Genomic DNA, 24,878 nt, shown 5'->3' with positions numbered 1-24,878 from the left:
TGGCTTCAGTAACATACAGTCCAAACAGTTTTAGGAACAATCCCTAAAATAAAAAGAGATCAGTAAGTTAGTATCAACAGCATGAGGGCTTTTTTTTCTTTTTTCCCTTTTTGACGTTGTGAGAAAATGAAGCTGAATTGTAAATGTGCAGGGTCAAAACTTATGCTGGTGTCTAAAGTGAAGTTTTGTTTGCCTTTGTGGTATTGGGTGAGCTACATCTTAAATATCACATCTATTTCTTTAAACTTGTGTAATTTTTATTAGCCATTATGGAAGTGATTTCAATTCAGAAGTCTGTTTCCTTCACTGACTCCAAATAAGGTCCCTGAATTGGGGATTCAGTACTCTGGGCTTAAAGTTTAGAATAAGGAAAGATCCAGTTTTGAGACACTTGTTTTTTCTGTGCTCTGTAAATTCACAGATTTGTTAATTTGCTCTAAAAAGTACTCTAGATAGGCTTAAGAAATAAACTGTCAGTTTGTATGCTGAAGTAGTTGTGGCAATGCACTTTTGGAACTTTCCTTTTCAAAATGTGAGTAGCAACTTTTTTTCTTTTTTTTTTTTCTATTTTGCGTGGCATGTGCTTTCCTTACTGTGTGTTCTGCAGTGAAAGGTCATTGCAGCTTGAGATACCAGTTGGAAAATTTGTAGCTTATACTGTCAAGTCACATCCAGAAGTTCATGCAAATTTTTGAAGTTCATTTTTTCACCAATGTAGCTGAAAAGCAGGAATTTCACTACCTTGTTTCAATTAATGTGTAACGTAATGAAACTAAGAATTATATAGTTACATTCTAAATTTGCATGACATGTAGATAGCATGAAATTTGGTTTCACAAGTTATTAAAAAGTTCCTTATGTGAAGCTTTAAACCCCACACTTACAAATAACTTAGTTTAGCTAGTGGTGGTATGTGACAGGTAGTCTCAGTGTGTTTATGCCTTTATTTTGAGTGTGGTTCAAAATCTCCAACACTTCAGTCTAGTTTTTTAGCTAGAAATAAATATACCAAGTAAACTGCTTTGAAATGGGAATGGATTTATGCCATAGCTTTTCATGCAGCCATGACAAAGTGAAAAGTGAGGTAAGAAAGTCTTCACTGGTAACTGGACTTCAAAACTAAGTTAGCCATGAAAGATTTGAAAAATTTTTGTATCTCTGGACATATAAGATATTTCATAATGTGATATGGATGATTTAATGATACAGTTGCTATGTGTGCAGTATCCCTGGGGAATTACTAAACAGATTCAGAAAAACATTCTAGCTTTACTGTGAAGTATCAGCAGTTTTTGGGTTTTTTTCCTTGTTAAGATTATGGCTAGAATCCCATCCCATTTGCTTTGAAAACATAGTTTTGGTCTGGAAAATAACCAGTTTTTCTCTGAAGAAACACATTTCTGTAAAAATGTAGGTGAAGTCACAACTACAGAACACTTGTAGTTTTGTTGCAGTTTTTTTTACCTTTTAACTCAAAAAACCCCAGCCTTCTGTTTTCATCTGAAACAGTTTTACTTGAAAGTATTTTCAATACCTCTTGAGACTCATGTAGGGTCTATAGCTGAAGAAAAAGCAGTGTAAACCTATTCACAGAATAATAGAATCAACTAGGTCGGAAAATACCTTTGAGATTGAGTCCAACCCATGACTGAACACCCCCATGTGAACTAGACCATGGCACTGAATGCCACATCCAATCTTTCCAACACTGCCAGGGACAGTGACTCCATCACCTCCTTGGGCAGCCCATTCCAATGCCAAATCACTCTTTCTGTGAAGAACTTCTTCCTGATGTCCAACCTAAACCTCCCCTGCACAGCTTAAGGCTGTGTCATCTTGTCTTGTCACTTGCTGCCTGGGAGAAGAGACCAGCCCCAGCTGGCTACACCCTTCTTTCAGGTGGTTGTAGAGAGTGATAAGGTCACCCCTGAAGCCTCCTTTTCTCCAACAACTCCAAGCTCCCTCAGCCTCTCCTCACAGGTCTTGTGCTCCAGATCTTTCTACCAGCCTTGTCGCCCTTCTTTGGACACGCTCCAGCACCTCAACGTGCTTCCCAAACTGTAGGGCTCAGAGCTGGACACAGCACTCAAGGTGCAGCCTCACCTGTGCCAAGTACAGGTGAAGGATGACCTCCCTGCTCCTGCTGGCCACACTGTTCCTCATCCAGGCCAGGATGCTGCTGGCCTTCTTGGCCACCAGGGCTCACTACTGTCTCATGTTCAGTCTGCCATCAGGCAGCACCTGAGGTCCATTTCTGCCTGGCCACTGTCCAGCCACTCTGTCCCCAGCCTGTCGTGCTGCAGGGGGTTGTTGTGGCCGAAGTGCAGGACCCGGCGCTTGGTTCTGTTAAATCTCATGTTGTTGGATTCGGCCCATCTATCCAGCCTGTCCAGGTCCCTCTGCAAAGCCCTCCTGTCCAGCAAACTGACAGTCAAACACAACTTGGTGTCATCTGCAACTTTACTGATGGTACACTTGATCCCCTCATCCAGATCATCAGTAGAGATATCAAACAAGAGAGGGCCCAACACAGATCCCTGGGGGACGCCACTGGTGACTGGCCACCAGCTGGAGGCAGCACCATTCGCCACCACTCTGGGCCCAGCCATTCTGGTGGTTCTTTACCCAGCAAAGAGTGCTCCTGTCCAAGCCATGGGATGTCAGCTTTTCCAGGAGTATGCTGTGGGAGACTGTGGCCTTGCTGAAGTCCAGGTAAACAACATCCACAGCCTTCCTCTCATCCAGATGGTCACCTGGTCATAAAAGGAGATCAGGTTGGTCAGGCAGGACCTGCCCCTCCTAAATCCTTAGTTCCATAATTCTGCTGGGCACCAAGGTCAGGCCGACATGACTGTAGTTCTCCCAGATCCTCATTCTGGTCCTTGTTGTGGATGACATCACACTGGACAGCTTCCAGTCATCTGGGACCTTCCCAGTGAGCCAGGACTGGTGATAAATGATGGAGAGTGACTTGGCGAGCTCTTCCACCAGCTCCCTCATCACCCTAGGCTGGATCCCATCTGGTCCCATAGATTTGTGAGCATCCAAGTGGCTCAACAGATTACTAACTGCTTCCTCCTGGATTACAGAGGGGCTATTCTGATCTCTATCCCCATCTACCAGATCAGGAGGCCAGTTGTCCTGAGGATTGGCTTATTGTTGAAAACTGGGGCAAAGAAGGTGTTACATACCTTGGCCTTTTCCTCATCCTTGATAACTACACTCCCCACCGTATCTAATAAGGAATGGAAGTTTTCCTTGCCCCTCCTTTTGCTATAAATGTATTTATAAAAACATTTTTATTACCCCTTACAGAAGTGGCCAGTTTAAGTCCTAGTTGAGACTTTGCCTCTCTGTTGCATTCATCAATACTTCCAAAAATACTTTTTTATCCAAATTCTGCTCATTGTTTTTCACATCGGGAAAATTTTCTGTTGTACTTAGCGGCTGACATAGCAATGTACAGTACATCTAGTAATAATAAGTATTTTGCCCTTGGCCTAGGAGATAGAAGGATCAGCCTATCCATTGCTTAAATGAAAAACTATCTTATTCAAAACCCCCACTCCCCACATAAAACTAACACACAAGACTGTGAGCATGCTTTGCTGGCAGTAGAATTTTGGTGGGTTTTTTTAATAGGAGCCTCCATAGTGATGGTGCTTTATCTACACACAGCAATTGATTGGTATAGAGCAAACAGCTATTTTGGAGTAGGGTGTAGACTCTCTTACAGAATAAAAGTGGTTTTATTCTAGACATATTCTGGTCCTTTCTGAACAGACCAATTATTTAAAATTGCTCTCTTAAGTGGTGTTTGCCTCTAGCTGCAGACGTGAGTAGTTTAAAGACCTGTAGCTGTGGTCCCCAAAGCAGCATCTTGTGAACATCTTGCCTTTGTGGTTCTTTGTAGCCCTGGGAAAGGAAAAGTCAAAACTGATGCTGCCACTGCTATACTGACATGGAGAGCGAGTTACTGTGATAACACTTTGCAGGCCAGCTTGCTGAACATTTTTCCTGGGTCAGCAAATGTTTTGTATCACTGCTCTTTAGCTCTTGATGATAAACTTCATCTTTCAATTTACTCCATTTTCTTATAAGAGAGAACAGTTGTCATTTTTTCAGTTGGTGCCTGATGATACTCAGGATGTGGTAAGTAGTTCCCTATGCCTAACTGAATTAATCCTTTCTGTATATGTTCCAATATAAAAAGCTCGATGAATAGAGAATTCTGTGAATAGGGTACTGGGGGAAAGTAAGGAAAGCCAGTGGAATGTTAGCTGTGCCTATGTGTAATGGACATTCTGGTCCACCTGGAAAAAAAACTCTTTGCCTGATTCCTTAGTGTGGGTGGTCACGTCCCATGTCACCAGTAGGGCTTAAGAATACACTTACTTGCTGCCCACCACTAACATTTTAATTATTTTGCACAGAAATGAGATTGCTGATCACCGACCTGCTTGTAACATTAGCCAACATCCTTGGATATTCATAACCCTTGGTTATAAAAGGCACTTTCCTAGAGGCAGGAAAGAGATTTAGGTTGTGTTGGGAAAGATCTAATTTGAGTTTGCTGTGTGCTTTACTACATGTTATTTATGGCAGTGTCCTGTTGATGTGTTGTTAAACAAGTTTTTTCTCTCCCTTTTTTCTCTACCTTTGTAATTCAGGAAAATTCTATGTGAAATTTTTTTTTGTTTAAAAATAAGAGTAAGTAGTAAGATGCATGACTGGACCTTCAACATTCAGGAGTTGCTGATGTTGTGCTTGTAGTCTTGTACATATTCTTGGAATAGTCATGCTACCCTCTTGGATGAAAGAATAGAATGCAACAAATGTTTTTGGTATTCTTTTTAGCTGCAGATTAGCAGCAGGATTGTAGCAGATCCCCAAAAACAAGACTGTGTACCAGAAGCACCAAGCCCTTGCTGTTTGAGGAAAGAGCTTATTTTCTTGCATTAATGGTACTTTATCCTCCAGCTGTATCAGTCCTGCAAAGAAGTACAACCATACAGGCTTCATCACTTTGTTAGAGTTACTGAATGCAGCTCCTATCTCTGCAAAATTGGAAGGAAATACAAGGTTAGCAAGGGAGTATTTGTTCCTGTCTCTGCTCATCTCATAAGTTATAGTGAAAACTTCCCTAAAAAGAGAGGATTCTAAGAGACTGTCACAAGCACTTCAGCCTAAAACTGGAAAGCTAGTATCACTATAAACCATTTTTCTTGTGAAATGATGGAAGATCATTGACTCAGAGGAAGAATTAAAGTCCCAAGATCAGTTACTTTTACATTAGCATGCTGTATATTTACTACAGTGGTTTTAATAACAGAATATAGGGCAAAAGTAAAATTCTATTCTAAGTGTTTATGTTCATGGCTACTATTATATTTAAATATAACAAGCATAGTCTATGTAGATATAAAAATACTACATGTTTACTACAGTGGTTTTAATAACAGAATATAGGGCAAAACTAAAATTCTGTTCTAAGTGTTTATGTTCATGGCTACTATTATATTTAAATATAACAAGCATAGTCTATGTAGATATAAAAATACTACATAATTTCTATATGATGAAAAAGGGAAATTATGTAAAAAGAAGGAGTTTGTGCTGTTTTATAAATTGTTCAATTGAAGTAATTTAAGTCATCAGAGTCTGACATTTTGATGACTCTGGATATACCTGGAATTACATATTATATACGTTACTTGTCATTTATACCTGCTCATTTGAATTTTCTGCTTGATGTGCTCCTCTGCTTCAGAGTGAACTCAAAGTGTTACAAATTCCAAAGTCTTTGTTTTTATGGTTTTTGAAGATGTGTGTGGTAAATTTCATGCAGCATTATTGACTGACAAAAAAGAACTGAGATGTTCCATATTTAGATGTTATCATATAAATGCTGTCATACGCTTCTTGCATTATTTTAAAGAAAGAATATTTTAAAATTTTGTGGTTCTGGTGCTGCTGGAAGACCTGTTAAGATTGGAACACCAGTTGTACAAAATCATTGTGACTCGTGGTATTTGGAAATAGAGGTTAAAGATGGTGGGATATTTCACTTATCTTAATATGAGTCTTGGAAAGAAAGCTTGTCCTGATGCATGGAAATGCACTGTAACTCTGGTTGAGGGCAGTATATTTTAGTCAATTTTATGTTAAAATTAGCAGATGTAACACACCAGGAATTAGCATGTCCTCTCTTTTGTTGCCTGGAAGAAGCATTTACATTAAATCAGGACATTGTCATTTGAGTCTCTAGATGGCATTAGAAATTTCCTGTTAACACAGGCACCCAATTTCTGTCTAATATGATGGACAAATATACTGCTTTTATTCTTTTACCAAAAGATTGGCTCTGTGGAGTCAGTTCTAAGAAGGTCAATAAGGAGAGCTAATTAAACTTTACTTGTTGAGAGTTTGTACCAGGATTGACATTTTCTATACACAGTCTATTAACATTTGCAAATTCTTATTTTTAGATGGCTGACTTACCTATAGCTGTCAGATGCACCCTTGACAGTTGAATTTTCGTTTGCAGTCATTAAGTCTAGAGCAAGAATCTGATTACTTAAAGACTACACACTTTAATTTGATCCCAAGTTCTGTTCAGTGAATATAACTGGTAACCACTATTGTCCTTAAATTTAGTTAGCATTTAGTGTTGTTCTAGATTGTACTATAGTGTTACAGTGCCCTCAGAAGTTATTTTGTTTTCAAAGCAATGGGTGATTCTATATGTATTTGTAGTGGCTGAGAACATGAACTATTTTTCTTTAAGGACATAATTCTCTTTATATTTGCTCTGTGTAAGTTAGTGTAACCATATATTCTTCTCTGTGATATAACAGACTGTCAGTAAATTGAAGTTTGTTCTCTGTCCGAGATGGGCAGAACTGTGGCTCTCTCCAAAGATGTTATTGTTGGGAGTTATCCTGCTTATTGAAAAGTGTCACCATGGTGCTGTCATTCTGTTCTGTAGCACTACTCAGCAGAAGTCTATTTCTTTAGTGAGGATGTTGGTCTTGCAAAAGTGTGCAAACCACACCATGGGCCTGAAGGATCATTTGATTTTTATGTGCTTCATTGTCTTGCTCCAGTCCTGAAAGAGTAGGAGACCTGACTAGTAACTGATTTCAAGGTTTCAGGGGTTGAGATTTGGTTTGCTTTTTTTTTCCTTTTTTTTTTCTTGTAGCTTGCTACTAAAAGCCTGATCTTCCCTATTTTATTATGTGGTGGAAGAGGAAGTAAGCTGGGGAGCTTGTCAAAACTTAGGAGGCACTGCCTAGCCTCTTGTCTACTGACACAACAAAGCTCTTTTAAGTTTGCTTTGGAAGTGGAAACCATTTGGAGTGAATGTGTGTGCAAAGAACCACGTTTGTTCTTTGAATCTGTACATTTTGGGAAAGTTAAGGAGGATGTTAATCATGAAATCTGGAATAAAGTTTGCAGTGGTGTTATTGGCCTCTCATTAAAGTTGTAGTAAGGTACTTTTAGAGTGTTAGGGTTGAACTGAAAGCTTGCCTTACTGGTTATACAGAAAAGTCAGGCTAAGCCCCAATATATAGTGAATAGCCTTTTTTTAATGTCTGGTTTTTACAGGTGTAACTAAAGAATTATCTGGGTCATAGAAAACAGTTATCTGTGTGTGTTCTTGGGTGTTTTTTACCTTCTGAGAGACAGAATAATGTTTGTGGCAGGAGGCTGTTGATCCATACTTGTCTTTCCACATAAGCACCTCTCCAGAGGCTCAGGTGTTGATGAAGGATGTAGAGAGGGAGAAGTGCATATACAGACATTTTTGTGAATTATATCTTGTGTTGGGTCAGACTGTTCATTATGTCTGGATTTCTTTTTTCTTTTTTTTCAGTTTCTACTTTCTTCAATGAAGTAAAAGTGTTTTTAGTTTCCTCACAGCAGGTTTGCATGTCTCTGCAGAAGTTTGTCATGAAAGGAAGGACATTTATAATTCTTACTTTTTTTCTAGAGGAATGAGTAGCCAAAATACAATAAAGCATAGAAACAGATACTGGGCTTCAGTGGAGAATTTAATATCTTCATTTTCTGCCTGCTCTTTGTTTCTGATCACTCGTACTTCACCACAAAACACAAATCACATTTCATTTTAGAAACCTCAGGATCCGCTGTGGCTGGCCTCATCGGCAGGAAGGAGATGTCTGAGCACAGACCTAGGGGCACTGAAAGGTTCTAGCATTCTAGCTGGCTACCTCCTAGTCTGGTGAGGAGAGAAAATGAAATCACTGAGATTTTTTTTGGACTGGCATCTAACAATGCTAAAAAGCAGTATTTGCCAACTAGCAAAAGCAAAGTTGATAGGAACAGAAAATTGTTGAGAGCACTGTATGTTGCAATGGTAGTGGTACTGGGTTAGGGTTTTTCCTTAAAAGCTCTGTATAATTCCAGTGGCATGCTTCTTGGATATCTGTACATTTTTCATTTACATTTTGACATTTAAATTTACGATCCTGTAATTTTGCAGCTCATCTTACATACGCTTTTTTCAATGGCAAATTGAAATCACAGATGAAGTGCGCTTGAGTACAGAAAAAAAATGTTTAGTGGGATGGGGGAAAAATGTTGTAACACACAAACATATTCCTTGGCTGCAAGCTTGTATGTGCAAATTAGGCTCACTTATGAGAACGACCTTTTTCATTTTTTCTTGTGCTAACATATCCCAAGGAAAGTGCATATGGTTCCTTAAAGTATTAAAATGTATCCCGCTGCTGGCATGGGAGGGAACACAGTTAGCATACTCAAGAACTTGCCAGCAAACTGCAGTAAAGATATAACTGGACTATTGGATTTGTGATGAAAACTTAGCAAATTTGCTAGAACTTCTTTGGCTATGGTCCAAAATTAGGTTCTGTCCTTCAGGTGTAAGGTAACATAGAACAAAAAAAAAGTTCTTTACCACTTTTATTGTGCTCTCTCTCTTTATTTTTAAAAAGTGTATTATTTTTAAAAGTCAGGTGTATGAGAAGTATTTTCTGCTGAAGTATTTGCCCTGATGTTTGTGTTCTAAAAGAAACTTAGTAATCGGACATCTACACCTTAGAGCTAATAAACAGCACTATTGCAAGAAGTGTAGTGCTAATAAAATTTTATTTGAATGCATGATATTGTTTTGACCAAGGATAGCCAAATAGAAGAATAGAACAGGCTGGCACCCATAATAAATTTAAAATTTTGAGCATGCAATCAATGTTTTTTCCCAGACTGAAATTATGTATAGAGGTTTTCATTCATCATATCAAACGTAAACTCAATCAAATGATTTTATGTGTAAGCAGCACAAAATGGCTGTTGATTAAATCTTACAAAAGGATGTAGAAATTGAAGCAGGAGTTTCAAGGCTGTCTGGTTGTGCTGAGATGGTAGTTCTCTCAAATTCATTCGTACTTACTTACAGGAACATTTGTAGTTGCGTGTCATAAGCAGAATGTCGTTAGCATCATTGTGATTGATCAAGTCATGGCACATCAGGCAATGTGTATACTGGATTTTGTCTTCTTTTCCATTGTCTCATGTGAACTGAGGTCAGGCACAGTTGGTGTTTAGCTAAAGGAACAGCTGGAAAACTGGTGGAGGAAAAAACAATTATAACAGGTAACTTGTTAACTTGTGTCTGCAAGTCAGCACTTTATTAATATTGACAAAGTATCATTTGGGAAAAACTGTTTCATAGTACCTGATAAATTTGGGGTGGAAGTTTAAAAAAAATACTGAAATCTGACATTTGTGTAATTTTTTCCTCAGATGAGATGTAGCACTGCCAGATCTGTGCCATAGTTACAGGTTTTTTTGAACACTTCTGGTTTTTCAGAGGGTAGTGGTGATTTAACTGAACCCCTCTTTATTTTTATTTTAAGGTTCTGCTTTTTTTTGGGGGGGAGTATTGCAAGAGGTAGTCATGAAAGAGTATTTGTATTTCATTTCAGAGGTGGCTTATATAACTGGAAAACCCAAAGATAAAATAATGGAACACTGGAAATCATTGTCTCTTTTTTTTCATAATTGCATTTGCTTATTTTTTTCCCCTTGAAATGTCAGTACACCCAGGAGAATAAAAAGCCTGGGGATTTTCATAGTTTCAAGTGAGTTACAGCTTTACATGGGTGCCTTTTGTCACTGACAATAATAATAGTGTGCTTTTGAAATAACTAAAGAATATGTAAAATACATACAGAATTACTTTCAGAAGATTTGTTTTCTTTTGTTGGTAGGGTGTTTTTTGGTTTGGATAATATTGTACTGCATGACTGGAAGCACCATTTTGTTGATCTTCATTCCAGAAAAATTAGAAATCTTTTAAGATTTAAGATTCTAAGAGTTAAGATTATTAATACTAAGTATAAAGATGCTTTTAGTTCTTTAAAGAAGAAATCGATACTCTTCAAAATAAGATGGACTTCCTGTAGCAATTTGGGTTGACATTTTTCATGTAACAAATTCTATCATCTTTTAAGATTTGTTTAGGCTACTGCTGAAAATGCAGGTCCTATTCTGAGTTCTGTCTGCAGAAACTATTACTGTTGAGAATTACATGGCAAGATGTGTGCCAGGTTAGAGTAAAATACCTGGATAATCTATGTAAAAATAAAAAAACCCACATGTAAACTAAATGTAAAAAAAAAAAAAAAAATTAGTTATCTTCGTGCATGTCTCGGGTTTCTCTCTCCTCACTTCCATTGTACTTTGTCTCAGCAAGTGTATAATATCAGTGCTGTATTCTTTTGTCAGAACCTGCCAGTTGTTTTTATTTGTTTCTATATCTCTTGGAGGCAGGATCAGATCTGGGAGTTAAATTTCCTTCCTTGTGACTCTTAATTCTTGGACAGTTTTGCTTCTGGCAGTTCTACCTTGGGCTCTCTAGTTTTCCCTAAGTGGTGGACCTTGGAAAATCTGTATTTTCAGATTATCTAAAGAAGATCCTTGTATTTTCACCTCTGCTATTGCAATGGTTATTTGGAAGTTTTTCCAAGGCTGCCTGATATATATAGTATGTATAGAATAACTGTTTTCCTTGTACTGTAGGTAGCTGAAGTGGTAGATTGCTTCTTCGAAGCAAATTTACAAAGGATGGCGTGGCATCCATTTTTCATTTTTCTTTTCACTCATGCTTCTACTCCAAGAATGACATTTCAGTAAGGTGTTCTCTTTTTGCAGTTCTAGAGTGGCTCTTTTTACGCCTCTGTTAGCAGAGCTGCCTTCTACTTGTTTGCCATGCTGTCAAAATCGTTGGGAGTTGTGGGGAGAAATTAGGTTCCTGCTTCACATTCCAGCACTACTTCCTCTTGCCAGTTTTTTCTCATCTACTCCAGATATTCCTACAGACTTAAGTTTCTTAACTTGCCTCCCAGACTCTGGCACCAGGCAGTCCAGGAAATACTGGGGTGGTCAGTACCAGCAACACCTTTCCCAAATAACTGTAACTTCAGTAAAGCAGCTCCTACTTTTTCTTTGTGTTGGTGTTCTGTCTTAGAATCTTTTTGTGTTATGTCCAGTGCAAATAAAGCAGCTGGTGTGAGGGCTGAGTTGTCTTGTGTTACAGGTGAAGTCTGCAGTCCTTTTCAGTGGTAAAAACAAGGTTTTGCCTTTCACTCCCCACCCCATTCTGAATTTAGTGCAGTTCCTTGCTAAACTGGAGTTCAGGTCCTTTACACAATGCTTGTTCTGCACTGCCATGCCTTTTGAAAGGGACTGTGTTAAATTGTAACCTGATTTATTTGGAATACTAGTTAAAGGTTTTACCCTGTCGTGTACTTGCAACTGTCCTTGTAGCTTTCCAGCTTCTTTCTTGCCCTTCTTGAATGTAGGAGTGATGCTTTCTTCCAGTCCTTGGGAGCCTCCCCTGATCACCATGACTTTTTGAGGATCATGGAGTGACCTGGCAATAATGTTAGGTGGTTTCTTCAGCACTTGTGGGTGCACATCTGACTTGTTTAAAAGTTCCCTAACATTACCCTCATTCATCTGCTGTTGACCAAGTTTATATATCAAAGGTCAAGCTAGATTTATGTTTTATGATAAAACATAAAACGTGGAGCATGGAAGTGATGAGTTTTGGTGTAGCCAGCAGGTGAACAACAGTATCCTGAAATGACAAAGGTGTATTGGGATTGCTGGAATGTTGACCATGGCAGTGGCCAGTGGATTGGTCCTTGAAGATGCAGACAACAATAAGGACTTCTTGTCATCTGAATGTGTGCTTCTGAACAGGCTGTGCAACCAAACCACCCTAGGAATTTTATGCTAAGTGGTGTTAGGTATCTACAGCTTAAGCACTGCTGGTAACTCTTGGAATTTTGGTGGAATGGACCCCACTGTTAGATTGTATTTGTGTATGGTTTGCCTGGTACCAAACAGAAAAACATACAACTACCAACACAAAAATTGTGTGTGATTATCTATCTGTAGAACTTGTTGCTTAATGCAGTCTCATTTGATGTGCAAGAAGACTTCTCATCTACCCTAGCACATTTCTGGCTTCTCTGTGCATACTAAATGCTTGTTATCCTCTTGATCTTTGCCAAATATAGTCACATCTTTAGTAGTTCACACATTTCCAAAATGTATTATTGGTTGTTTTATGAAGTTGAGTGGGTTTTGAGAACTTTGGGTTGTGTGGTGATTTTTTTTTAATCTCGCTTATTAGTGATAACTGGTGTGATATTAGGAGCAGATTAGAGAGGAATGGACCTGGAAATTTCTGCTGGCTATAAAGATAAGGTTTTAGATACTGCATTTGTCCTTGAGATGCTGCTGTTCAGTGAAAAAAAAACCCACCAAACCACAAAGTTCACACAAAGTAGTTAACAAAAATAAGCAATAGAGAATTTATGTGCCAGCCCTCATGGAAAGGGCATGAATTTCAGAGGAAGTTGGATTAGAAATATTGATATTTTTATAGTGTTTTGGTAATAAAATATTTTCTAATCTGGTCAGAATACAGGGGATGCTTTGACCTGAAATGTGTGATTTGGATTCCTGACATGCTGTCAAAAAACCTGATGCGAGTTCTGCTTCTACCTTTCCTCTACTTTTTTCTTTTTCCCCTCACTTTTGGCACAAAACATATTAAACAACTAAACCACTGGAGGAATCAGCTGAATTCAGTAGCAAAATCTATGTTAGCTTGCACTGCCAGCAATTGGTACTTCAGACTTTTCCAGAGAGGTACCAAATTGAATGCTGTACCAAATCAAATTCTCTTGATACTACCAACCATCTGTGGAAAAGAAACCACTTGTATAGCATGTGCCATGGCTATAACTGAAAGATTTAAATGCAAAGATATTTTCTTTCTTTTACAGATCACCTGCAAGAATGACCTCTACTTACTATGACATAATGAAGATGAGTTTACAGCTCACTATATCTTCTCTGAACAATTCCAAATGCAATACAACAATTCCGAAGTACACTTTAATATCAGTGGATGTAAACAGTCAGATATCTATTTCTTCTTTGAATTCATTATTTTAATCCCTGTCAGATTCATATTTGTGGTAGTAATGTACCCTATGTGGCGAGTGCTGAGAAAACATTTATAAAAAGCTTTGCCAAAGAAATCTGCCTGTATAGACTACAGTGACTTTACTGTTGAGAGTCTTCATGTGTTTATGGAAAAAACCCATAGTAGTTGAGCAAGTCTGATTTGTAGATTTTGTTGCTCAAATACCCAAGTTACTTAATAACTCTAATACAAGAGGTAGAGTAGTACACCAGTTCTATTGATATGTTGGCAAAGAAGCAAACATGACTGGTCTTTACCATCTGTTTATAATGCTATATAAAGAAGACCTTACTGGTTGCCATGGAAACCAGCATTTCCAAACCCACAAGTGTTTGCTTAAAATCGCAGGCCTTCTAAAGTCTTGCATTTTCTGAGGAAAAAGAGAATCGAAAATATCTAAAGTTTTCTAGTGATTTATATTTCCTAACAATTGTTTTGCTGTAAAATACTTCCAGTATTTTTGCTCTGTATCTTCTTTCAAGACTTGAGCAATTTAAAGCATGCTGCTGGTAACTTCATGAGCTTATTTGATGCTTGGCAATCATCCACAAAAAGGTGACAGATACTTGTTGGGTTTTAGGTTGATCTTTGTAAAAGGAGGGGTTTTAGTTCAGATCAACAAGCCCAGTTGTGATACTGACACAGTGGAGTGACAAATGCAGAATTTGGGTGGAGGTCACATTGAAAATATTTCTTAACCTTAAGTAAAATCCCAGATTCATCTCAATTATCAGAGTTGGTCACTTGGCTCTCACTGAAAAAGAAAGACTGTCTGGAATCAGAAGTCTAGAGAAAAACAGCAAATGCAGATAATACTGTTAAGAGTTACAGTCTAAGTGTGTCTGTGGTCTCCACTCTTGGCTTGAAATGGGTTTTTAAAAAAAGTTTGCTTTGATTACTTTAAACTGTTGAAAAACCCTTAGGTATAGTACTTAGAAGTATATACTCTTGTCATAGAGTCTGGGAGTGTTTGGTTTTTTTCCTCATTTGAGACTACATGTTCATATTGCTGCCTTGCACTTTGTGCTAATCATCCACTATGTTTTAAGGTGGTTTTTTCCCCCCACCAGCTTACAAAAGGCTTCTGCTGCATATAACCACCTAACTCTACAAGGTTAGTGACACTCTAGAGGTGCTGCATTTGGAGTAATGATGTTGGTTGGGTTTCAACCATCTAATTTCTATTTTTATCTAGAAGAAAGCTTTTTTTGTTTATGGCACTCTTGGCATGTGTTTGGCTTGAGCTACTTAAAGGGAGAACAATCGATTGAAGCACAAAATTTGGAACCTCTTTCTCACTCGTAGTAAAGAGCCTTCAGTCTTTTTAGGGAAGAAATATTAGTAATTAATTCATCTGAATAATGCTGAAAATCAATGAAGTTGTATCTAGAAATTTTACTCAGTATGAAAGGTTAAAGGAACTTTTAATATCATTCTGTCATGGCAGTACATAGCCTAACATTTTTGCCTTTTTATATTTCATCCATTTGTAAAACAAGCAGTGAGCATTTTCAGTCTGAGATAATGGCCCAGAGTTGACCTATTTCATTGTTACATTTTCCTAGTAAAGTTTACTTAATGCAAAATACATTTTTATGACAGGCTCTACAATTGCTGAAGTGACACTGAACTTCCAGAGGTGTCTGAATTCATTAGCCTTCTGAAGCCAATCATCTTTCTGTCATTCACTGAACTCTTCCAAAATATTTTTATTCCTTTCACTTAGCAGATTATTCCTGCATCTGAGAGAGCCTGTTCCCAGAAAAGTAATCTTGTGCTTGAGTCCACCTGTTGGTACTGGTTGGCAGTGGGGTGTTAGACCTCCCACAAAGTTTAAATAAACCAAATATTGATGGAGAAATCAGACATACAAAACTTATGCTTCTGTCTAAGTATTTGTGGTTAGAAAAATAAGGGTGCCAGACCTGCAAGCTACTCCTGGTCAAAGTAATTGCACTCAGATACTAACTGCATTTTTTGATGTTAGCTTGCCTGCTATCCACATCACATTTCAAATCAAGTCCCTGACCAGGAAAAACAGCAGAGACTGGCAGTTGGTTTAAAAATACATTTTGGTGGTTTGTTTCCTGTGTGGTGCCTTTATTGTAATTCTTAAAGTGGTCTTTTTTGCCCTGCCTCTACCACTCATAGGATCTCATGGGTGTAGGGTAGAATTACTTAAACTAATAATAGTAGTAAATATTTTTTTACTGAATAATCAATGTCTTTGAGACAAATGTGTGATTATAGCTGGCTTTTATTTTTACAGTGTGGTTTTGCAGTGTCCACAGTAGGTATTTTTGAGATCTTAGATGACCATGCCACCTCAAAACAGACTTTTTCATGCAGTGTCAAACTGTTTTTACACTTTTTCAAGTGTCAAACTGTTCCTGTTGGAACAGTTATCTTCTTTTTGGTTATCTTCTTTTCACCAAGAAAATATTTTTCCTCTTTGTCTTCATCTGGTCATAAGTTTTGCAGAAAAATGGGAGTTGTTTAAGTGTGGGCTTTTTTGTTTTTGTTGGGGTTTTTTGTTTGTTTGGTTTTGGGCTTTTTTGTTTGGTTTGTGTTTTGAGTTGATTGTTTTGTTTGTTTGTTTATTGGTTTTGTTTTTAAAAGTAACTTGTCCCATTGATCCTAAGGAATATCCTACCCTAAAGGAAATAAGTGCATCAAAATCCCTGTAAATAATGTGCATCTATGTAGCTGATCTTCATGGGGGAATGATTCAAATAACCTCTGCCTTTTTGGGAAATCAAATAAACCTTGCAGCACTCAATGGTAGACTAATACAAGTGTCTAAATAGGGTTCTACAGACTCCAGGGAAAACTTTGTGGTTTTTTATTTCAAGAATTCGAAGCCTGTATTGATTTCTAGGAGCTACAAGTTCTCAGTTACAATTAACTCCAAGTTACCACGGCCGAGTATGTATAATTTTTTTTTTTGTGTGCCTGATCAAAAGCCTGTAGTTTCTTAAACTTAAGAATAAGATTTGAGTTTTGTGGAATTTTGCCCATTTTAATCTCCACAATTTTATTTTACCTTCTGATTTTTATAGTTTTCTGGAAGGCTTCATCTTTTGTGATCATTGTTGTGTTTTAGAAGCTGTTGCAATTTTCTTCTTGAAAGTAGTGCAATATTTGGGATAGTTACTAAAGCCTGAAGAAATGAGTGCATGTAGCAGTTCCAAAAAGAGATCAGTCTCTCTTCCAATCTTGAAGGGTGCTGTGGCTTTTCCTTGAGATTCTTGAAAAAGCTATGTGCAAGACTTTATCTTGTGATAAATTACTTGTAGGAATGATGCAATTGACACCAAATTCTGTGTGCCTCCTGCCTCCTGCCTGGCACTGCAGTTTTCCACGCTCCCGGTCCCTGTGAAGATCACATGTAATAAACAATAGCGTGATGAAACTTTGGATGGAATTTTCTCCATTATTTAAGAAATATTTCTCCTTGTAAGCAATACCCTATGAAAATTGAGCAGTTGGAGTCACTTGAGTTGCAAAGGACCCTAGGAGTTTTCCTCTAGGAGCTTTCTGTTCTAGAAGCTATGCTGTCGCAACCTTCTTCCAAGATGAAGTAACAGGGACCACCTTTGTTATGTTTCTGTTCAGTTTGTGAAAAATATATATAATATTTTAAAGACGTACTCTTATGTGGATTTCTGGGACTCTTGAACACCTGAATTTTGTACAAGCTGTATTTTAAATGATCTTTAGTCACTCTCTCCAGCTGAGTAGGTGTCTGAGACTTCATAAATGGAAGAAAAGGAACCCAAATTGTTACAGTTCTTTGCATCCCAAAAAATGCTGCAGCTGTTGTGGATCTGAGCATTTTGAGGCGTGTTATTTTTACTGAAGACCTTGGTTTCAATTCATTCCCAAGTACACCTAAGTCTAAGAGTAGCCAAGTGAAAGCACAGATACAACAGTTTTTCGGTGACTCTGCCTGTAGATATGTAGCTATGAGCCCATAAATTTCAGGCAAGTACTTCCTCACAGAACCACAACCATTCTTGTTTTCACATGACTAAGTTACTGTTTTGGCTTACTTTTAACTCTCCAATCTTCACACCACATAACAGTTGAAGTTAGTAAAAGGTTTTCTTGTGTCATAAGTGAAAGCCACACTTCTAAATTACCTTTTTACTTTTTTTGCTTTTGGGTGAAAAGTGCAGAGACAGGTTCCTGTCTTCTTCACACCAGAGTTTTGTTTGGTATTTTGTCTGGGAAATCTTATGTTCCTTTGTGATTGGCTTCACAAAGCTGATGGGGTGAGACCCCTTATTTCTCAGGTGCGGGTGGAGCAGGGGAGCTGTTAAAGACTCCCTTGTAACCTGGTCTAAGAGCATATTCCTGCAATGTGGGATGGGAACATCAATTCCTCCAAGCCTGGTGAGACTCACTGCACAGGTCTGCCCTTACTAGATAAACTCTTTAATTACCAGGCAGTTATGATGATGATGATCCCCATCCCATTTTTCACAAGCCTGTTTTTCAGGTAAGGAAATTTCCCAAACCTCAATACTCATTTTCCATATGCAGAGAGATGCTTAGTTGTCCAAACCCAAGAATAAGTTTCTAAAACACACATTCTCAGCTGCAAGCTCTAGTGGGCATTTGAGTTGAGATGGCATGTGGGTGGCAGAGCATCCCCCCTTCTACAATTTCCTGTCAGCTGTGTATTTAATTTGAATCCCATTTTTCAATGCTCTTCTCTCCATATGAAGTAAGTGTGTCTCCTTTCCCTTTCTGAATCATGGTGAAAGCACATGTCATGACAAGGCTGATTCTCCTCTACAGATCTGGCTGTGGAAGTTGGAATGGGTCAGGGTTTTTAATGTGTTCTGGAGAGATATGCAGAAGGATGTTTAATAAATACTTGAAACTTGAGTAGCAGGTGAAAACAAATTGCTATAGATTGCTGTTAGCATATACCAAATGTATAACTTTGAATGCTCTCAGTGTTTAAATATATTCATATTTGAGCGTGATCATGTGGTCAGATGGTGAATCCTATGATTCAGATATGCACATCAATAATACAGTGGTTTAACATCCATTTAAAAAATGAGTATGTCAGAGAGTTTTCTCTTATTTACTTCTGACAAGTCATTAATATAGCAAATTGGATAAAAGCCCTGAGGCTGGTATTGCATTTCTAATAAGGAAGCCAAGAATCTTGCCAAGTAGCTCCATTCCTTACCTCTAGTGATAGCTATAGAATTGTCTGTTATAATTAATTTCGACAAAATGGGTTGTGTTATTTTTAAAAGGTACCTGCACCTGTAACTGTGAGTGCATCCTGATAAGCCTTCTATATTGAGCAAAATGGAAGGTACTTTCCTGAGATGTTACAGACTGAAAACTCTGTTTATATTGTCACATCTGGGATTGTCAGTTTGAATTGAGGGGTTTCTTTTTCAGAATAGTTTGTAATTCAGCCTAAAACTAGCCTGGGCTTTCAATGACACTATCCTGTGCTTATAAATCTTCTTCATCAGTGTAATTGATTTTGGTTGTGTTATAGACTTTCCCAGCTGCTTTTTATTAGAGCTGTGTGGACAGATAATTTTTCCCCCCCCTCCTTTTGTTTGACAGCTGAACAGGGAAGATAGGGGAATGGAATTCCTCTCTGTTTTCCTTCCCCTTGTTAACTACACGGGGCTTGTGTATGGCCTGAAACAAAACGATTCATCTTGTCGGTGGGACACCTTCAATAGAATGCATGGAAAGGAAGGGTAAAAATCACCAAAGGTAGTGAGAACAGTGATCTGTCTACCTCAGCCCCTACCAGCAGTCCTGTGGCCACCAAACACGCCCGGGAAGGAGTGGAGGGGCTCCTGTAGGGTAACTGATGAAAGGGCTGCAAGCCTCGCAGCTCCTGCTTGCTTGGGTCATGAGCAGAACTTTTGGGAAATACTAAAAACGTTTAGCTAAACATTAAAAAACCCCCTTTTGTTCCTCCCAAAATACCTTATCACGTCAGTTTTGCTGGGAAATTTGTTCTACATTCTTCATAATTCAATTTGAATTAGCACTAGTACCCATGGTCTCTTCTGCTACACCCACTTGCAGAGTCAGTTGACTTTACAGTGCCTGTGCAGGAGCTTTTTTGCTGCCTTTTGGTACCATGAAACTATCCCTAAGTCCAGCTCTTCCTTATGGTAACTGTTACAATTTCCATGTTTCCTCTCTATTGTTTAAATTCACAGTTTAACATAGTGAAAAAAGTGCTGGGGACGTGCTTTTGTCTCATGCAAATAATTTAATCATCTTTGTGGCATTTAAATATTTAAATACAAATGACGCTTGCAATGCATAGCAGATTTTTGTTTTCATAAAAAGTGTAACAATCCTACTGAAATAGCTGCACATGTGGGGCAATACACAAAGCACTGGGTGAAACGTCTGCTTGATTTGTTCTGTGCCGCAGACGGGCGCTGGTAGTAGGAGGTGTAATTTGCAGCACATTAGCCATTAGCCGGTGTCACCGCGCGAGTGGGCGGTGTGAGTCCCCTGTGCGTGTGCGGTGTCGCACCGCGCATGTGTCGCAGCCAGGCGCTTCCCCCCTGTGCTGTAGGATGGAAATTATTTTTTTTTGTGAACACTGTGCTGTATTTAAAACTGTGAATCTGACAGTTTTCAACTGGGTTACTCTGTCACACGGATAATATCTGGAGTAAATGCCTTTCCCTCCCCCGAATTCTGATTTCCGAAACGGAATCCTAGAGGTGTTTGACTTTCCTACCTTTTTCTGGTATGCAGACACCCGAGGATGAAGTATGTCATTCGCAGATACCCAGCCTGTAAACTTAAGAGGAAGCAAAATTGTGCTAATGATTGAGGGTGTTTTTTTGGGTACCCAATACGTGCGCTTGTGTTGTTCAGCAGAGGTTTTCCAAAAGACTGTCAGCTTGATGTATCTTTTTCTGTGTGCGCAATTTCACTTGGGTTTCTTTTAGTTCACTTTTTTTCCCTGGAGGCACCTGTCTCCTGCCACATACCCATCAAGACTAATTGCACCATCTGGAAGACTTTTGTGTTGCTGTTACTTGTGCAGGGTATCTCTGGGGAGCTTAATTCAGAATGTGAATGTGACCTCTGAAGCCATGTCAAGTAGCTGCAGTAGTTTCTAGTGTCTAAAGGATGATCACCGGAGGCTTTATTTGTTTCAAGTCTAATGCGGTTTGCTTTAGTGTGGATATGTTACATGTCAGTAACACAACATGTTTTGAAAACGGAGTTAAACTTTGACTACTGGTTAGTAATTCATAGAAAATCCTGTCTAAAATTACATCCAAACCATATGTAACATCGAGGCTGTATGATTAGGTGTAGCAATGATAGACATATTGCTCCTTATTACTTGATTTTTATATTCTGTTCTTCCCACCCCCCCCCCCCCCCACCCCCCCAGCTGCACTTTTCGTGAATAGTTTCCTACTAAGAATGTAAGGTATTCATTGCGAGTGGTGTTGGAAACCCCCTGAACAGCCCATAAAACTTGCTTTTGCTATTGCTACAGACTAAGTATTTTCAATACAGCTCATTTTCTTCTGTTTCTTACCTGGTCCTGATCAGGTGAAAGTGCTTCACTTCTAGTGTCTGTCCAGGCAGTGGTTTGTTTAAAGGCCAGTGCTCCATGTTCCTGTGATGAGCACTTTTTATGTCTACTTTTGTAACATCCTGTCGCTTGACAAGCTGTAGAGCACTGGGCATGAAAAAGCGAAGTATTCTGATTGTTCAGAGTATCACTATAATTTGCTATTTTATTTAAACATTATTCATTTCTCACTATATCCCTGCCTTTAGTAATGCACTCTGATTTTACCATATACATATGTGGAAAAAACCAATTTTTTCCTAAAACCACTTTTCTTTAAAATTATGGAGTTTTAAATAGTGTTGAGGAAATATATTTTAATTCAGTTGCATCATCTATATAACTTCTGTGGTTATGAGTAATGTGGTCAACTGAAGTTCAAGCCAGAGAAGTACTTACACCACCACAAACAATTATGAATTCTGTGTACAGGATGCATACACACTATGTATTATTCATTATATGTATTTTCTGTCTTTTTCCTGCATAGCCTAATGTTCATTGTGGCTCTGACTTCGGAAATCTATAGTTTTAAGTGTATAACTGCCTTGGCTGCATTCTATTAACTGTATATTGGAGCATGGTAAGAAACAAATTATATATTTGTGTGTTTGGTGAGAATAGAAATGTGCAGGTTACAGATTCACAGAATGCTGAAGGCAAGCAGCTGTCCCCCTCCTCCTTAAAATCCTTCACTACCTGTAGCCAGTAAACAAAATAAAGGTGCATGCCGCATGACCACAGTAGTGTGCCCTTGAGCAGAGATCTGAGCAGTGCAATCTTTCGTGGGTTTGAGTGGCTGGGAAGTACTGATGGGCTGAACTAAAAAAAAATTCTGCTTTGGGAAGTTGTATAAAATCTCCCTTCTACTGCTTTTTATGTTGTTCTGGACAGGGTTGCTGTGAGCGTGTTGTATCCTGAGCTGCCAGGCTCACTGGGTACACCTGACTTGTGCATGACGTGAAATGCAAGAGACATGCTGCTCCTTGAAAATAATCAAGATTTAACTCAATCCTAAATACTTTGTTTTCTCTGCAGCAGTAGGATTTCATTGTAAGTGTCAGGTAAAGGATGACAAAAGATCATGATTCATAATTGCAACTTATTTCCCTGCTAACATGAATATTAAAGACATGATAAATGGATGGCAGCCTGAGGTCTAAGTCTTTTTTTCCACTTTGGTACAACCAGTGAACATGGATTGTAAAAATATGTCTTTTTTTTTCCTTCTTCTGTTTTAGGGGTTTTGTGTACGACAGCCGAAACAATTTACAGATGCGAGGTTTGGTCGTACTGCTTATTTCCAAAGCTGCTGGACCCAGCACAGCAGAGCTCTCTTTCCAGCACGACATGGTCAGTGGAATTTATTCCAGGTATGTATGCTAAAGTATATTTGATGGGCAATTTCTTGGTGGTATCAAAGCATCCTAAGTGGCCTGTTCACCTGATAAAGAAAATCAATGATTACCTAATCACAAAGCTTTGTTCCTCAAGTATATTGTAGGCTTTCTACAGTGAAAATAATTTCCTACTCTTTGTGTAACTCTTATTGTGTCTAATTGTGGGTTAGGGGCACAACAAAATTTAAAACATTTGGGTCAAGAAAGTTAGTTGAAAGTTTAAATTAAGAGGTACTCAGAATTAAAAAAAAACAATGTTAGAAAAGATTTTTAAATAGACTATTTTCATTTTGATTTCCTCCAATGTTATTTGGGTACACCTGTTTACTAGAAATTTCCGAGTGAAATGCTAGCCTTGTGGGACGTCAGTTGGTCTCACTGAGCACAGAAGTTTTTGTATAGCCTCTTTGGAGGGTGTTTTCCCATGCAGCAGCAGTGTAGAATAAAGTTTTTACCTCCCACATGTCACAGCAGATTTACTGAGCCTGCCATTATGGTTCCTTAGACTCTCACTGAGATATTCATTGAGTTCCTAAATATTTTGTAAGCTTTTAAACTAAATTTCTTTGTCTGGTAACACCAGTAATGAAAATCAGTGGTTGCTGTCCTTTGTATATTTGATAGTGAACTGTTCCATTGAAGTAAGTCATGAGATCTGTTGAAAAGTTGTAGACTTTGAATTTTGAAAAATTGTGTGTTGCTTGGTTGAGGAAACAAGACTATTTTGTTTTTTGTTAATTGTGTTTCTGACCTCTGTAATACACTAAAGGAAGATGCACAGGCTTAGTGACATGTTCTCATCCTGGTTTCAAAATGCAGAGGTAGTATCATAGAACTGGAAAGACCAAACAGGTAAAAATTTAAAATATATGTAGTGTCTTAAAATAGCAGTGAAGAAAAATATATATGAATTAGTACAGGCAGAAATAAGTAAGAAAAAGAACAAGGCTGTAAAGCAGGCTTGTTATGGAAAGCTGTGTTGTCCTTTTGGCTGTTTAATTCCATTCTTATTTTGTTTCATCCATAATGTCCCCTTAGGGTTGTAAAATTTTTATATTTATATGCAAATGATGCTGTATGAAAGCATAATTCTAGTAAGTTAATTATGGCACAGGAGGTATTTTAGTTTGTTTTGTAAATGATTAAAAAAGTTTACCTTAAGTATGCCTCATAAAAGGAGAGAAAAAGCATTATTTTTTTGATAACTAAGTTCTTGAGTATGATGATTCTGACCATGGAGGTAAAGTTTGAGCATTTAAAGCTGCCGTTGGGAAGGTGACTAGTGGAAGTATTCATTAAGGAGCAAATAAGACCTTGAATTAATAATGAGCCATTTGGTGTAAATGGACATCATTGGAATGATGCCAGTTCAACCAGCTGAAAATCTAGCCTAATAATCTAAGTTTGAGCAAGTCAATAGCCATTATAATATCTAGTTCAGAGTTACAAAGGTACGCCAAAAACAAAGCAGTTTTGAATACGCCCACACAGGTTCACTTCAGGTTCATTACTGTCTGCAAAAGTGATGACTGTGGAGTTGTTAATTTGAATGGGTTTTCAATGACACTTCAAGTCCTGCAGCCTGGTGTAAATACAAGCAAATATGCTGCTGCATTTTTTCATTTTGTCTCATAATGGTCAGTTCTTACCCCCTACTGAAGTCACTGTAGGCTTTGACTTTGGAGTTCTGTCTTTATTTAAGGTACTTTTCCAACTACACTTATTTAAATGTGAGTCTAATTTCTGATTTCTGTTTCTCCATTGTATATAGCTAGGAGAATAGGCAACTTGTAAAGTTGTGATCTGAAAGGTTTTTTGTGATATTTTTAACATGTATTACAAGCAGTGTTTTACAAACTGCCCTCTCCTGAAGGCGAACAAAAGGATGTTGTTTTCCATTAGTGCATTTTTGTCTGCTGTCATGGTTGCAATGTAATTATATATGGTTTGTGTATATTTGACATAAATATCAAAGGAAAAGTATATCCCTCAGTAATATGAAGTAAGGAAGAAATATGCTTAATCCTTTATTCCTTATATGTCTCCAGCTTTGGATAGTATTTTTTGGAAATAGATTCTCACAGATTTTCAGCTCAGCTGTAATCTATACAGCTCTTTTTGTTGCCATGCCATATAATTACTTCATCTTTATATGTAATGTTTTGCTGGAAATATTTTTTCTGGCACTGTAATGAGCATCTTCACTGCCTGATACTTACGTGCTGTGAACATTATATTGTGGACTGTTAGCTGGGATATGGCTGACTTGATTTTAGGATACTTAGCAGTGATTAATTAATTGCATTTCTGAAATCTGAGCATGAGC

General features: G+C 38.1%; 1 protein-coding gene across 2 annotated transcripts in view; it reads left to right on the top strand.

Annotated features, from left to right (window-relative positions):
• Positions 1-24,878, top strand: part of PDSS2 (decaprenyl diphosphate synthase subunit 2) — a 110,281-nt gene that overhangs the window by 23,504 nt on the left and 61,899 nt on the right. For both annotated transcript variants that reach the window (XM_038131519.1, XM_038131518.1), the window contains exon 2: positions 22,394-22,525. In XM_038131519.1, coding sequence (XP_037987447.1) covers positions 22,394-22,525 — 132 coding nt within the window. The remainder of the gene's footprint in view (positions 1-22,393; positions 22,526-24,878) is intronic.

Source organism: Motacilla alba, chromosome 3 (assembly GCF_015832195.1).
Source record: "Motacilla alba alba isolate MOTALB_02 chromosome 3, Motacilla_alba_V1.0_pri, whole genome shotgun sequence".
Lineage (NCBI taxonomy): Eukaryota > Metazoa > Chordata > Aves > Passeriformes > Motacillidae > Motacilla > Motacilla alba.
This window is presented reverse-complemented; position numbering and strand designations above follow the sequence as displayed.